Here is a 12851-nt window from a genome sequence, read left to right on the forward strand (position 1 = left end):
TCAAGATCCACATCTTATGTGCACAAGAGTATATCTACCTTGTGCACAACATACTAACTTTTGTGCACGAGATACACGTGTTGTTCCTACAAAATAAAACACATATCATCCGCTGGGACTTTAGGAGCTCTGTAAAAAGATCTGAACATAACATTCTGCATCTGAGACTAATTCAACCCGTGACCTTCACAGCAGCAGCGTTCATCGAGCTGCTCATCCAGAGTTTACACGCAGGCTTCACACTGACTCATGCAGGCACACATGCGTAACAACACCACACACACACACACACACACACACAAACATACATTTGCATCAAATACAGAACACAGAGTGCAACACATTACAGGAGTGAGGAGGAGAGAGGAGTTGACAGAGGTGCACTGACAGCGTCAGTCGCTGCGTCTGAGTGATGAATCAGAGACTTTAATCAGCTCTGATCTGAGAACAGGAAGTAGTATCAGAGGTGAGAGATGTCTGCAGAGGAGTGATCGTTCTCTTTATATACATCCATGGGAGTGATGCACAGAGTCAGCTGATCCAAACGGAGGAAACAGAGCTCCCATTAAACCGGCCAGTTAGAGAGGAGTTACCGCAGGAAGTGAGAGGAGTCAACCTTCAAATTAAAAGTGTTAAATGTCCTCGTTGCATTTGTTAAAAAGTGGACTCGCTCTCCTTGAGTTAGATTTTTATATTGTATTTAACATACTTGTATAATTTCAATAACTGTATGACTTCTGTGTGTCTTTGTTTAGTCTCAATTATATTATTATAACACACTTTTATTTCACTTATTTATTTTTCAAACATCGTTGCATCTCAGTCATTTCTACACAATAGATTTGATGTTGTAAACATTATTTAAATAAAGTTTATTTTGAGTCAAACCACAAAGCATAGTCATTACTTTTTTTATTTGTAAAAATGTTTATGAACTGGTTATAATGATCGTATTTGATGATGGTTAAATAAGTGTTGGTACACTTTATGTAAACAAGATTTATTTGTTAAGAAAATAGATTATATTGCAATGTTTAATAACTTGATATTAGTGTCTTTAAGTTGTGTTTTCTTCAGTATTGTCTGACTATTGTTGAAGTTTTATTGTTTATTATTATTATTATTAGTAGGGCTGTCAAAGTTAACGTGATAATAACGCATTAACACAACTTGTGATTTGTTTTGTAGCGGGTTCAGTTTTAAGGCTAGAGTGAAGATACTGGTATCATATGAAACTAGAAAACCTAATGAATCCATCGGTACCAACCATGTCAGACTAGCTGGTCATGAAGGAGGTTAAATAACGCTCCAAACTTACACTGAATTTTGGCTTGTCATGTCTATTTTCAAAGGGGTCCCTTGACCTCTGACCTCCAGATATGTGAATGTAAATGGGATCAATGGGTACCAACGAGTCTCCCAATCTTGTTTTGTGTGTGTAATTGATTTCCAATAATAAATATATACATACATTTTGCATAAAGCAGCATATTTGTCCACTCACATGTTGATAAGAGTATTAAATACTTGACTAATCTCCCTTTAAGGTACATTTTGAACAGATAAAAAATGTGCAATTAATCGCATATCTTGACAATCACAAGGCGAATGAATAAAATCTCAACAGAAAGTGCAGGGCAGGAAATGACATTATGTTTCCTCTGTGCCTTTAAGGCCCAAAAACAGCACCTTTAAATATATATTAAAGTGAACGCTACAGCAAAGTCAAATCACTTCGAACGCATCTGCAGATGATTGAAATATTTATGTAATAATAAAAGTAGTTGTGAGCACAGAAGGGCGTCCGAACAGTGGAAGAGCAGGAGAGGATGTAAAGGAGGAAACAAGGCGAATGAAAACAAGGCGGAGGTAAAGAGACGGCTCTATCTTACCTTGACATCAGCCTTCTTGTTGAGGAGACTCTTGGCTGCTGCAGAGAGGCAGAAGGACACACCCTCAGATGGAAGAGTACACATCATACACCTTCAGATGACCACAGCTCTGTAAAACCTGCTCACTCAGACTCAGCTGCAGACGCTCGCTGATGCATGCATGCATTGGCTGTAAAAAGCATTCACCTCTCAGAAGTGAGCATGCAGACCAAACAAACAAGAGTCTCTCCACATGTCCTCCACCCTTAAGGGACGGAAAAAGACCCACACTGGACAGAATTCATCCCTCCCTCTCTCTAAAAATAAAACAAAAACCCTCCCTCCGTCCTGTAAAAAGACATTAAAAACCCAACGAATAAACATTAAAAACCTCCATCCAACTGGCACCTAACCCTGATCCATTGCCCAAAAGCATTAGATAAGCAGAGGGCATCAGGCATCATGAGGGGAGGGGAAAAAAAGTCAAACTAATTCTCCATATAATCCGAATACACTCTCACACACAGATGCACGCAGAGCCACAGATAGAGGGGGGGGATTAGGAGTGAAAGCATGCTGGGAATGGAGATGCAGGTATCTGATAATGGGTTTGTTAATCTCAAGAGTCGGCTGGATTAGTTGGAATCACTGCAGGAATGTAAACACAAAAATAGTCATGCAGAAGCCATAAAGTGCAAAAGTGCATGTTCTGGTGCATTAATGCTGTTCATTAATGATTAAAGAGGAAGCTGCATTGCACAGTTATTATTTTTTTTTTGCATCCCTTTCTGCAAACGACATCGAAGCTACCGCACACCAAACTGCACGTCTCCTAATTCCCCAGAGGGCATGTGACTGTATTGCACAACAGCGAAGCCTGAACTCATGACAGGCGTAGATATGTGAGCAGTAATGCTCTCTGCAGGGCTCCCAGATGAGAGATGACGCTGCTTACCTTGGCAAACATTCGAGAAGCATTAGAGAGGGGAGAAAAAAAAAGAAAGGTTAGGAGGAGAGATTAAATCAAGCTGAGGGACGGTGGGAGCGTGTGATGTTGTGACTCTGGGAGGGGGGATTTCCATTTAATCACGTCCGCCACAAGTTCAGCGAGAGGAAAGGATGTGAAGTTTTAAGAGAGGAGAGGTCAGAGATGGAAAAAAATACAAATAAAGCAGAGATGTTGAAATGTACAGAAGAGTATTAGGGCCGGGGATAAGAGGGAAAACATGAGAGGAGGAGGAGGTTTTATTATTTGTATTTCGAGAATAAAGTTTAAATGTTGCGAGTGAGGTTAGAATAAAGTAGAAACGTTAATATTAAAGTTGAAATGTTGAGAATAAAGTTGTAATGTCAAAGGGACTGTTTATAAGAATCAGAAATGTCTTGTTAACAGCGACACCTGTGGCCGTTAAGTCAACTAAGGTCAGCGTCCTGTTGCTGGCGCTTGTGCTCGCTCTACATAGACATGAACGAGCATCGCTCAAAACAGTGAGGCGACACACGTCAGCTAAAACCACAATATCACTCTATATTTCAGCTGCTTGGCAGTAATGTTAGCTGACCAGACGGAGGTCTCTCCATGAATCAATGCTGATCCTAGTGTTGGCTTTTCCCGCCTCAGCCTCCCGACCGCGGCCGGAGGGAACAGGGGAGACGCTGGAGTTTTGGTCGGAGACGATAACGTTTCTCTCTGCGGAGCCCCGTGACTTCACAAGACACGGGAAACCTCTGTTGGTCTGGAGGAGCTGCAGCAGTTATTTCTGCACAAACGTCCACTGAACATTCACTAGATATTCTCAGAGCTACTAACTCTCCTGCAGTGTGTAGTGTGCGCGTAAGCACATGAGAGGTGGAAAGAAAGAGCGAGAACGAGCGCGGTGAAGTCAAGCAGGTAGAGGAGCAGAGTACAGCAGAGACTCCGGTCCTGGAGACCAAAGCTACGGTCTCCCCGCGTCCTCCGACCGCGGCCAACACTGTTTAACAGACGGGCTTCACTAGATACAACCAAGAGGTTTTGGTGCTTCCGTGTAATTTGTGTTGGAGTCTCGTCTGAACAGCGTAGACACACGGGAGCGCGCATGGGACACCGACCAGCAATGATTATACGTGTAAGAAGTTACAAACAGTCCCTTTAAGAATAAAAGTTGAAATGTTGAGAATAAACAACAAACTTTTGAGGATAAATCAAACTAATGACGTCAGACCATCTGCTGAAACCTCGACTTTATTCTTGAAATGCAAAATAAAACAAATCTTCCTCCTCTATGATTTGTCCTTTCATACCTGACCCTGATACTCTGATACCCTGATGCTCTTATACTCCGATACCCTGATACCCTGATACCCTTCTGTAGAAACGTGAGTGACGTTAACAGCTGAGATGAGTTTACCTTGCTCCACGATGCCGGCGGTGGTTCCAGGCACGTTGCTGACGGAGGCCGGTGCTGTAGTCTGCCGACCCACTGAAACGCAGAGAGAGAGGGAGAGTGAGATGGTGATGGAGGTAGTGTTGTTTTCTAAAAGATAAGGCTAACAATACTTTATATTATTCTAATGGTGCGTGTCCACAGGGACCTGATTGGACAAAAGCTTTCCCTCCATGGGCCGCCGCTCTCAGCTTTCAAACCGGAACCAACGTGCCAGCTCGTTTGGAAACTTTCTTCTCTTCTATCACGAAAATAATTCACCGAAATGTGTTTCTGAAAACATTTTATGAGAGAAATAATCCACGAAGTTGCTGAATCTGTCTTTATTTTAGATCAACGGTTCGTTTAAAAGTTCCTCGTGAGTTTCCAGAGGTGGCGAGTTGTGCCGGACGCCCCTGATTTGCATAAATAAAGTAGTACTTTAGTAGCAGAACGTATTACACTGACACGTTTATATGTTTCTGTTATATTTAAACTGTGAAGCTCGGTACTTATCTTACACAGAATGCTTCAACAAGCATATTTAATGGATCCTTATAAATGATGTTTATTAATGATGTGTGTTTATGATCAATATTAGGGTGTCTTTAAGTAATGTAGATCCTCTGGTGCCTTCACAGTCTGACCATTACATTTTCATATTTCTTGCGTATAAGCAGCGCTGCAGCTGCTATTAATAACATCCATCGGACACCAGGGGAGCCGTTCACATCCTGTAAGTACACACGGTGGTCTGAAGGCTGAGGCTGATATCTTTTATTGTAAGGAAGCGCTGGTACGCGCCGGTGTAACAACAACAACGCTAAGATTTATTCCTCCACGGCGGTAAACTCAACACATCCTCTTATAACAGAGCCGAGATGTGGTTACGTCGTGACGCTGAATATGATGAGCTGTTCACAGAGACGTGTTGAAACAAAGAGGCTCAGACTCAAGTTTATAATGTACGAGATTATGGCAAACAAATCTCTCCGCTGCGTTTCCTGCTTTGCTCTCACACCGCCGCCCATCAGCCTGCTGTGTGTCTGTATGTGTGAGGAGACGGCAGAAGACAGATGGCGTGTCATCCTGTCCTCGTCTCAACGAGCTGCACTCACCAGAGAAGTTCCTGGAGACCAGCATGGTGGTCAGAATGGCGCCCTGAGGAGGAAGAGAAGAAGAGACGAGGGTGAAGAGAGCCTCTTTAAGACGTGCACCTCCTTTACCTTAATATGATGGAAGTTTAACATGTCGGCCTCGTGCATGAAGAAGCACCCTGGTGACTTTTAAAAGTCATGACGGCACTCTAACAAGTCTGATCTAAAACATTTCTGCATCAATTTAAATCTGAATTAAACGCCGTCAGATTTACATAAAGGCTGCAGCAGCACGACGTCAAACATGCAGACATAGAGTACATGTGTATGGGTATATATATGCAGTATATATGTATACATTCTTAGGTGTGTATGCATGTATATATTTACACACATCACTGTATATACAGTACACTAGGGCTGTCAAAGTTAACGCCATAATGACGTGTTAATGCAAATTTGTTTTAACGCCACTAATTTCTTTAACACATTAACGCAACTTGTGATTTTTAGGTTGTAGCGGCTCAGTTTTAAAGTTAGAGTGAAGATACTGGTATCATATGAAACTATAGAACCTGATGAATCCATCGGTACCATGTCAGCTCACTAGCTGGTCATGAAGGAGGATAAATAACGCTCCAAACTTACGCTAAATTTAGGTTCGGAAAAACTGTCATGTCCATTTTCAAAGGGGTCCCTTGACCTCTGACCTCCAGATCAGTGAATGTAAATGGGTTCTATGGGTACCCACGAGTCTCCCCTTTACAGACATGCCCACTTTATGATCATCACATGCAGTTTGGGGCAAGTCATAGTCAAGTCAGCACACTGACACACTGACAGCTGTTGTTGCCTGTTGGGCTGCAGTTTGACATGTTATGATTGGAGCATATTGTTTTATGCTAAATGCAGTACCTGTGAGGGTTTCTGGATCAATATCTCTTTGTTTTGTGTTGTTAATTGATTTACAATAATAAATATATAGATACATTTGCATAAAGCAGCATATTTGTCCACTCCCATGTTGATAAGAGGATTAAATACTTGACAAATCTCCCTTTAAGGGACATTTTGAACAGATACAAAAATCGATTGACAGCCCTAGAATAAATGAATATCCAGCAAAAAGCTAAACTAGAACTAAACCAGAGTCCCAAGTTAACGTCCTGCCATTCAATGCTGTCGGATTTCATAAAACAGACTCTCTCTAATAATGTTAAATGTTTAAAATTATGTGAATATGAATCAGTGGAGCGTCTCTCACTCACGCTCACGATGATCATTAAGGCTTCAAAATAATCACACGAGCGTCGAGGCTCTTTCTGTGTGATGTCATCAACGTTGAAGTCACCTCTGTCAATAATACCAGATAGATGAAGCCTACAGTATGACGTTACACATTCAGTGTCTGATAAGAAGCTTTAACTGGATATAAGACGGGAGAGAATCTAAGGGAAACATGTGACATTAGAGAAGGAGGCAGAGAGCGACTCAGACCTTGAGTTTCCTCCTGGCGTTAAACTTCTTCAGGCACTCGACTGTCTCCTGTCTGTGCATCATGGAGGCCACCGTGGAGCGTTGCTGTGGGGAGACAAAGAGAGAGAGAGAGAAGTTGAAAATAAAAGCATCAGGAGAAGAAGAAGAAGAGCAGCTCTGACACTGACAGGTTTATGTGGGCAGGAAGCTGTCGGAGATAATCTGTTGATTCTGTAGGTGACGACATTTTTTGGCAGAAATCCCCGGGCTGAATGCGTTCGGCTCGGCTCCGTGGCGTCCTGACAACCATCACTCTTATATATATAGTCATTGTGTTTTATAATACCGTATGTGATACTGAAGCAGAGCCGGCTGTATGCTGCTCTACTCTGCAGAGGAAGGATTCAGAGCAGTACTGGAATATAACAATACTTTACCTTTATATACTTTATATTATTCTTCTCTATACATACTACATCCTGTCTACACCTCTGTATATATATATTACTTCTCATCATGCATAAACATACTACATCCTGTTTACATTCAGTTTTCCCGTCTGAAATACTGTCTTCATCAACTAAAACTATTACATTTACATTACTATTTTATATTTACTTATGTTTATATTTACTTTAACTGCACTATTTTATGCCTTAGATTATCATTTTGCTTTTACTTTTACTTGTGTGATTTTCCCTTTTATATATACGACGAAGTATTAGGGCCACATTGAGGAAAAAAGAAAAATCTGAGATTTTGAGAATAAAGTCATACTATTTCAAGAAACAAAAGTCGTAATATTACGAAAATAAATTCATAACTTTACGAGAAAAAAGTCCTAGCTATAGTAGCTTATCGTAGTAAGCTAGATCAACATATCATTAATTAGGCTACAACATCATATGTTTATAAACAATTAGTCGATGATGAAAATAGTTAATGATTATTTTTCTGTTAATCGACTAATAGATGCAGATCTAATGTTCTCCAGAAAGCCAGCTTGGACTCTAAATATTGCAATATTTATATAATTAATGAATTACTTTTAGCAGTTTTTAGTTGAGTAATAAATTAATTTTGTGGGTATTTTTAAGATCTTGCCCGGGGCACCACTTCAGTTAGAGCTGTCATTTAATATAAAGACATCTTTATGATGACTTCTTATAGGAACGATCAACATAAGTCATTTTTCTTGACTGGAAAAATGTGCGTGTCATTTCAAATGACTCTGATTGTTAGAGAGATGTCTGAAAAAGCACTTTTGCATTAAAAAAAACCTTCCTTTTTCTCTTTTCTTCTCTCTTTCATAAGCAACAAACTGTTCCAGATAAACTCCCTCACTTTAACTGCACATATCAGAGTGTCCTGCGTTCTCGTCAGCTGGTGATCCTGATATTTCTGCTGATGAAGAAGTGCTCATCCCTGAGATATATCGGTTGCTCTTTTGGCCACCTGGGGAACAAATCGTTCAAGGTAAGCTGACCCAGAATCTGCACGTAGCACAGATTGCATGTTTGGGAAACAGATGGTTTCTGATATTTGTGCAGCTTTGGACAGATGTTCACAAACTTGCTGTTAGAGGATTTACAAATTACCGTTTAGTAAATGTCCTTTAAAGTGTTGCATGATGGGAGAATACTGTACTTGGATGCTGAATTATTTATTGAACCACACCTGGACTCTAATATTGAGTTGTTTTTATTGTGTCCCTCATTGAAGAGATTTCTAACTTTTCTAACAGTAGTGTATATGATATATATGTGTACTGTACTTACGCAGACCCATGGGTGCTTCAGAGCCTCCTGGGCAGTGATTCTCTTGGCGGGGTTGATAGTCAGCATCTGGTTGATCAGATTTTTTAGCCTCCGGAGTCACCGTGTCCCACTCTGGGGAGGGAAACTAAAGACACACCCATGCACCGCCCCCACATGTATATTAAACACATCATAACATCTGCTTTAGAGTGAGAGAGAAAAAGAGAGGAGAGGAGTGATGCCTCACGTCGTACGCTCCAGCTTTGATCTGCTGGTAGAGCTTGTGCTGGTCCTCGTCCCAGAACGGAGGATATCCAACCAAAAGGATGTAGAGGATCACACCTACGCAGCAAAACAACAAGCTTTGTCTGAGTGACGAGGAGGAGAACGAGGAGGCGGCGGCGGCCGTGATAAAATACTCAGACAGAGAGCTGAAGAGAGAGCTCACCACATGCCCAGATGTCGACCGGTTTACCGTACGCCTCCTTCCTCAGCACCTCTGGGGACAAGTAGCCGGGAGTCCCTGCGAAGCCTGCACACAAACACACACAAACACACACAAACACACGTCAGCGTCCAATTTCCTGTTAATAAGTCAGTTTTGTGAGGACGTTTCACATGCATTTCCCAAAACAACACTCGAGGAAGTCAGGTCATTCTTTGGTGCTCGGTGTCATTTCATTTCAGCTGATTGTCTCAGTTCCTCTGAGTTGATTGGAGGTTATTCAGATCACCTGTTGTGCAGGGCGTGTGGAGACTGGCTCCTAATAGGCCCTTTTCACAGCAGCCATGTTGACATGGCATCGCAGGGTAAACACAGGTGTAAATAATAAAATTAATTATGGTCTCGTTCTATTTAGTGTGTCGCAGTCGTTCTAGTGAACCAGCATAAACAACACCAGGGCCCTGGCCCACCCAAATGGATCAAAGCCATAATTAATGATATTAATTACACCTGCGTTTACCCGGCAATTACATGTTGAGATGTCTGCTGTGAAAGAGGGCCTATTAAAGGGACTGTATGTAACTTTACACACTTATAAATCATATTTTATTGCCAGTGTGTGAACAGGTTGTAACCTCACCTAAAAAATGAGACCTTCCGAGACTTTCTGAGTTTTGAGAGGAGACACACGTCAGCTAAAAGCACAATATCACTCTATATTTCAGCTGCTTGGCAGTAATGTTAGCTGACCAGACGAAGGTCTCTCCATGAATCAATGCTGATCCTAGTGTTGGCTTTTCCTGCTTCAGCCTCCCAACCGCGGCCGAAGGGAACAGGGGAGACACCGGAGTTTTAGTCGGAGACGATAACGTTTCTCTCTGCAGAGCCCCGTCACTTCACAAGACACGGGAAAGCTCTGTTGGTCTGGAGGAGCTGCAGCAGTTATTTCTGCACAAACGTCCACTGAACATTCACTAGATATTCTCAGAGCTAAACTAACTCTTCTGCAGTGTGGAGTTGAGCAGCATCCACGTGACAGTGGAGAGAACGAGCGCGGTGTGTGAGTGAAGGCAAGCAGAGGAGCAGAGGAGCAGGGGACAGCAGAGACTCCGGCCCTGGAGACCAAAGCTACGGTCTCCCCCGCGTCCTCCGACCGCGGCCAACCAAGAGGTTTTGGTTCTTCCATGTAGTTTGTGTTGGAGTCTGAGTCTGAACAGTGTAGCCACACGCGAGCGTGCATGAGACACCGACCCGAAATGATTTATACGTGTAAGAAGTTACAAACAGTCCCTTTTAAAGTGTTGTTGTACTGGAGGTGTTTCTGTCTTTCTCATTTACATACATGAGGAGAGCAGAATATTAGGAACACCTCTGAATATAACACAGTCCATGTCTTTGGTTGTCAAAGCCCAAAGTCACACTGTGTAACGAGGCCTTCAGCTAAATATGTTAATTAATGCGACACCATACCTGTCAGTGATTAATCATACCCGAAATACAAAGAAGAAAAGAGTCCTAAAATCTCAATTTGCTGCTCTCTAGAGAGTAAATGTGAGAGTTTATTATAAAGGGAATACTGACTGAAGGTTCATACTTATTTTGGGGGGGGATTTGTGAGGCTGTGAATATGGAGAGAGATTTCAGACTCCGTCTCAGAACGACTGCGCTGTGAGTGCATTATGAAAATGAAGCTTAATGTAACGGCGGAGCTTTTAGCTGCAGCCTCGTTATACAGTAATATAATAGATCTTCAGGTTGGCTCGGCGTCAAATCAAGTAGAAGGAAGTCGTTTCCGGCACTCGGTTCAATCTGGCTGAAGTTGCTGTTTGAGCGATCCTAAAAAAAATCCATTAGTCATTATCCCCGTTAGCTTCCTGAAGAGAGAACAATACACGCAACTGTAAACACAAAAAGATCAAGAGAAAAGTGTCCCGTCAGTCAGTCAGAGGAGATGAGTCTAATATTAGAGGAAGAGGAAGAGGAGGCAGAAACCTCTTCTTCTTGTTTGTCGACTCGAGGGCACGCTGACAAAAAGGATAAAATGACAGTATGGATGAGCGGTCCTGTGGAAGCCTACACTCCTCTGTGAAGGCTTCAGCGTGACAGCTCTGCTGCACACCAGAGCTGTCAGGCAAACACAGCCCTTCGTCATCAAGAGGAGGAAGAGGAGGATGGAGACAGACTGGCACATGGTAATGCAGATTCCCTTTAAAAGAAGATACTGAGAGAGTCTCTCTCATGCTGTCTGTAGGTATCAGGTACGATTAACGGTGAGGACGAGACTCAACAAGCTGCGGAAGGACCCGTTGTTCCTCAGTGAGACTTCCTGGATGAATCAATTAGTGTGTGTGTGTGTGTGTGTGTGTGTGTGTGTGTGTATGTGTGACATACCAAACCACGCCTGCTGTTCTCCTTGAACCTCGATAGCCAGCCCAAAGTCGGCCAGCTTCACCGCTGCGTTCTTACACTTGCTGGCCAGCAGCAGGTTCTCCGGCTGCAGGAACACAAGCACAGTAAAACATTCAGTTAAACTCTCCTTCTGCAGGTTTACATTACTAGAACCACGTCTACGAGCTGAAGACGCTTCCTTTGCTTTCATTTTGTGGATCAGGTGGTAGAAGTTGACGGTTTAGACTCACAATTAAAGCCCTAATTCTTGGCAATAAAGAAGAGTACAATATTAATAGTTGCGTTGTTTATCCAGTGTGATACAAAGAAACTTTAAATATTTTACTACGAAGTAATATTAATAATTAGCTGTTATTTACATTTCCTCCCACACAGGAGCAAGACACCCAGACTGAAAGCTCTCTTTGTAGTCGTTTCACGTCCTTTTGAAGTCATTTTGCATCTCTTTGTAGCTGTTTTGCGTCTCTTTGTAGCCATTGCATGTCTTCGTGGTAATTCTGCGTCTCTTTGTAGTTGTTTTGCATCTCTTTGTGGTCATTTTTATGTCTCTTTGTAGTCATATTGTGTCTCTTTGTGGACATTTTGTGTCTCTTTGAGGTCGTTTTGTGTCTCTTTGTAGCTGTTTTGCGTCTCTGTGTAGCCATTGCATGTCTTTGTGGTAATTCTGTGTCTCTTTGTGGTCGTTTTGCTTCTATTTGTAGCTCTTTTGCGTCTCAATGTAGTCATTGCATGTCTTTTTGGTAATTTTGTGTCTTTGTAATCATTCTGCAACTTTTTGTAGTTGTTTTGTGTCTCTTTGTAGTCATTTGCATCTCGTTGTAGTTTTGCGTTTCTTTTAAGTCATTTTGCATCTCTTTATAGTTGTTTTGCATCTATTTGTAGTTATTTTGTATCTCTGTGGTTGTTTTGTGTCTCTTTATGGTTGATTTGTATCTCCTGCGGGTCATTTTGCATTTCTTTGTAGCCTTTGACTGAATTTCCAACAAGAAACATCAACAGTCCCTTCATACGGAGGTTCTGGTCCAGGAGCCCTGGGCCTGTACCCGGTAGGCCCGTTCAGTAATCTATACCCGTGATACTAATAAGTCAACTTCTGACTCTACGACTTCTGGTTTCCATATGAGTTTACAAGGAAACCAGAAAAGAAAGTGTGACAGACCACTGGGATTCAACCAGTTAAACCCAGATCGGATGACTAAGAATAGCTTCGGATGCAGCACACACACACACACTCATTTCAACACTCTAACACACTCATACATATTCTAACACACACACACACAGACACTCGGAGGCTGAGACAGACAGATGGGACTTAAAAAATATGTATAAGCCTTTTTTTTTTGCCATTTGTTTACTTGAGGAAGACCAAACACAGCTTGTCTTTCTGC

The 12851-nt window shown here is 42.0% G+C and overlaps 1 protein-coding gene across 1 annotated transcript in view; it reads right to left on the minus strand.

Annotated features, from left to right (window-relative positions):
- The window catches only part of LOC119478762 (calcium/calmodulin-dependent protein kinase type II subunit beta), a 49581-nt gene that overhangs the window by 16087 nt on the left and 20643 nt on the right, over positions 1–12851 (minus strand). The window contains 9 exon segments of the mRNA XM_037753724.1: positions 1893–1930; positions 4262–4333; positions 5395–5437; positions 6871–6954; positions 8628–8711; positions 8713–8751; positions 8854–8948; positions 9055–9138; positions 11443–11545. Of these exon segments, the coding sequence (XP_037609652.1) occupies positions 1893–1930; positions 4262–4333; positions 5395–5437; positions 6871–6954; positions 8628–8711; positions 8713–8751; positions 8854–8948; positions 9055–9138; positions 11443–11545 (642 nt within the window).

This window comes from Sebastes umbrosus, chromosome 19 (assembly GCF_015220745.1).
Source record: "Sebastes umbrosus isolate fSebUmb1 chromosome 19, fSebUmb1.pri, whole genome shotgun sequence".
Lineage (NCBI taxonomy): Eukaryota > Metazoa > Chordata > Actinopteri > Perciformes > Sebastidae > Sebastes > Sebastes umbrosus.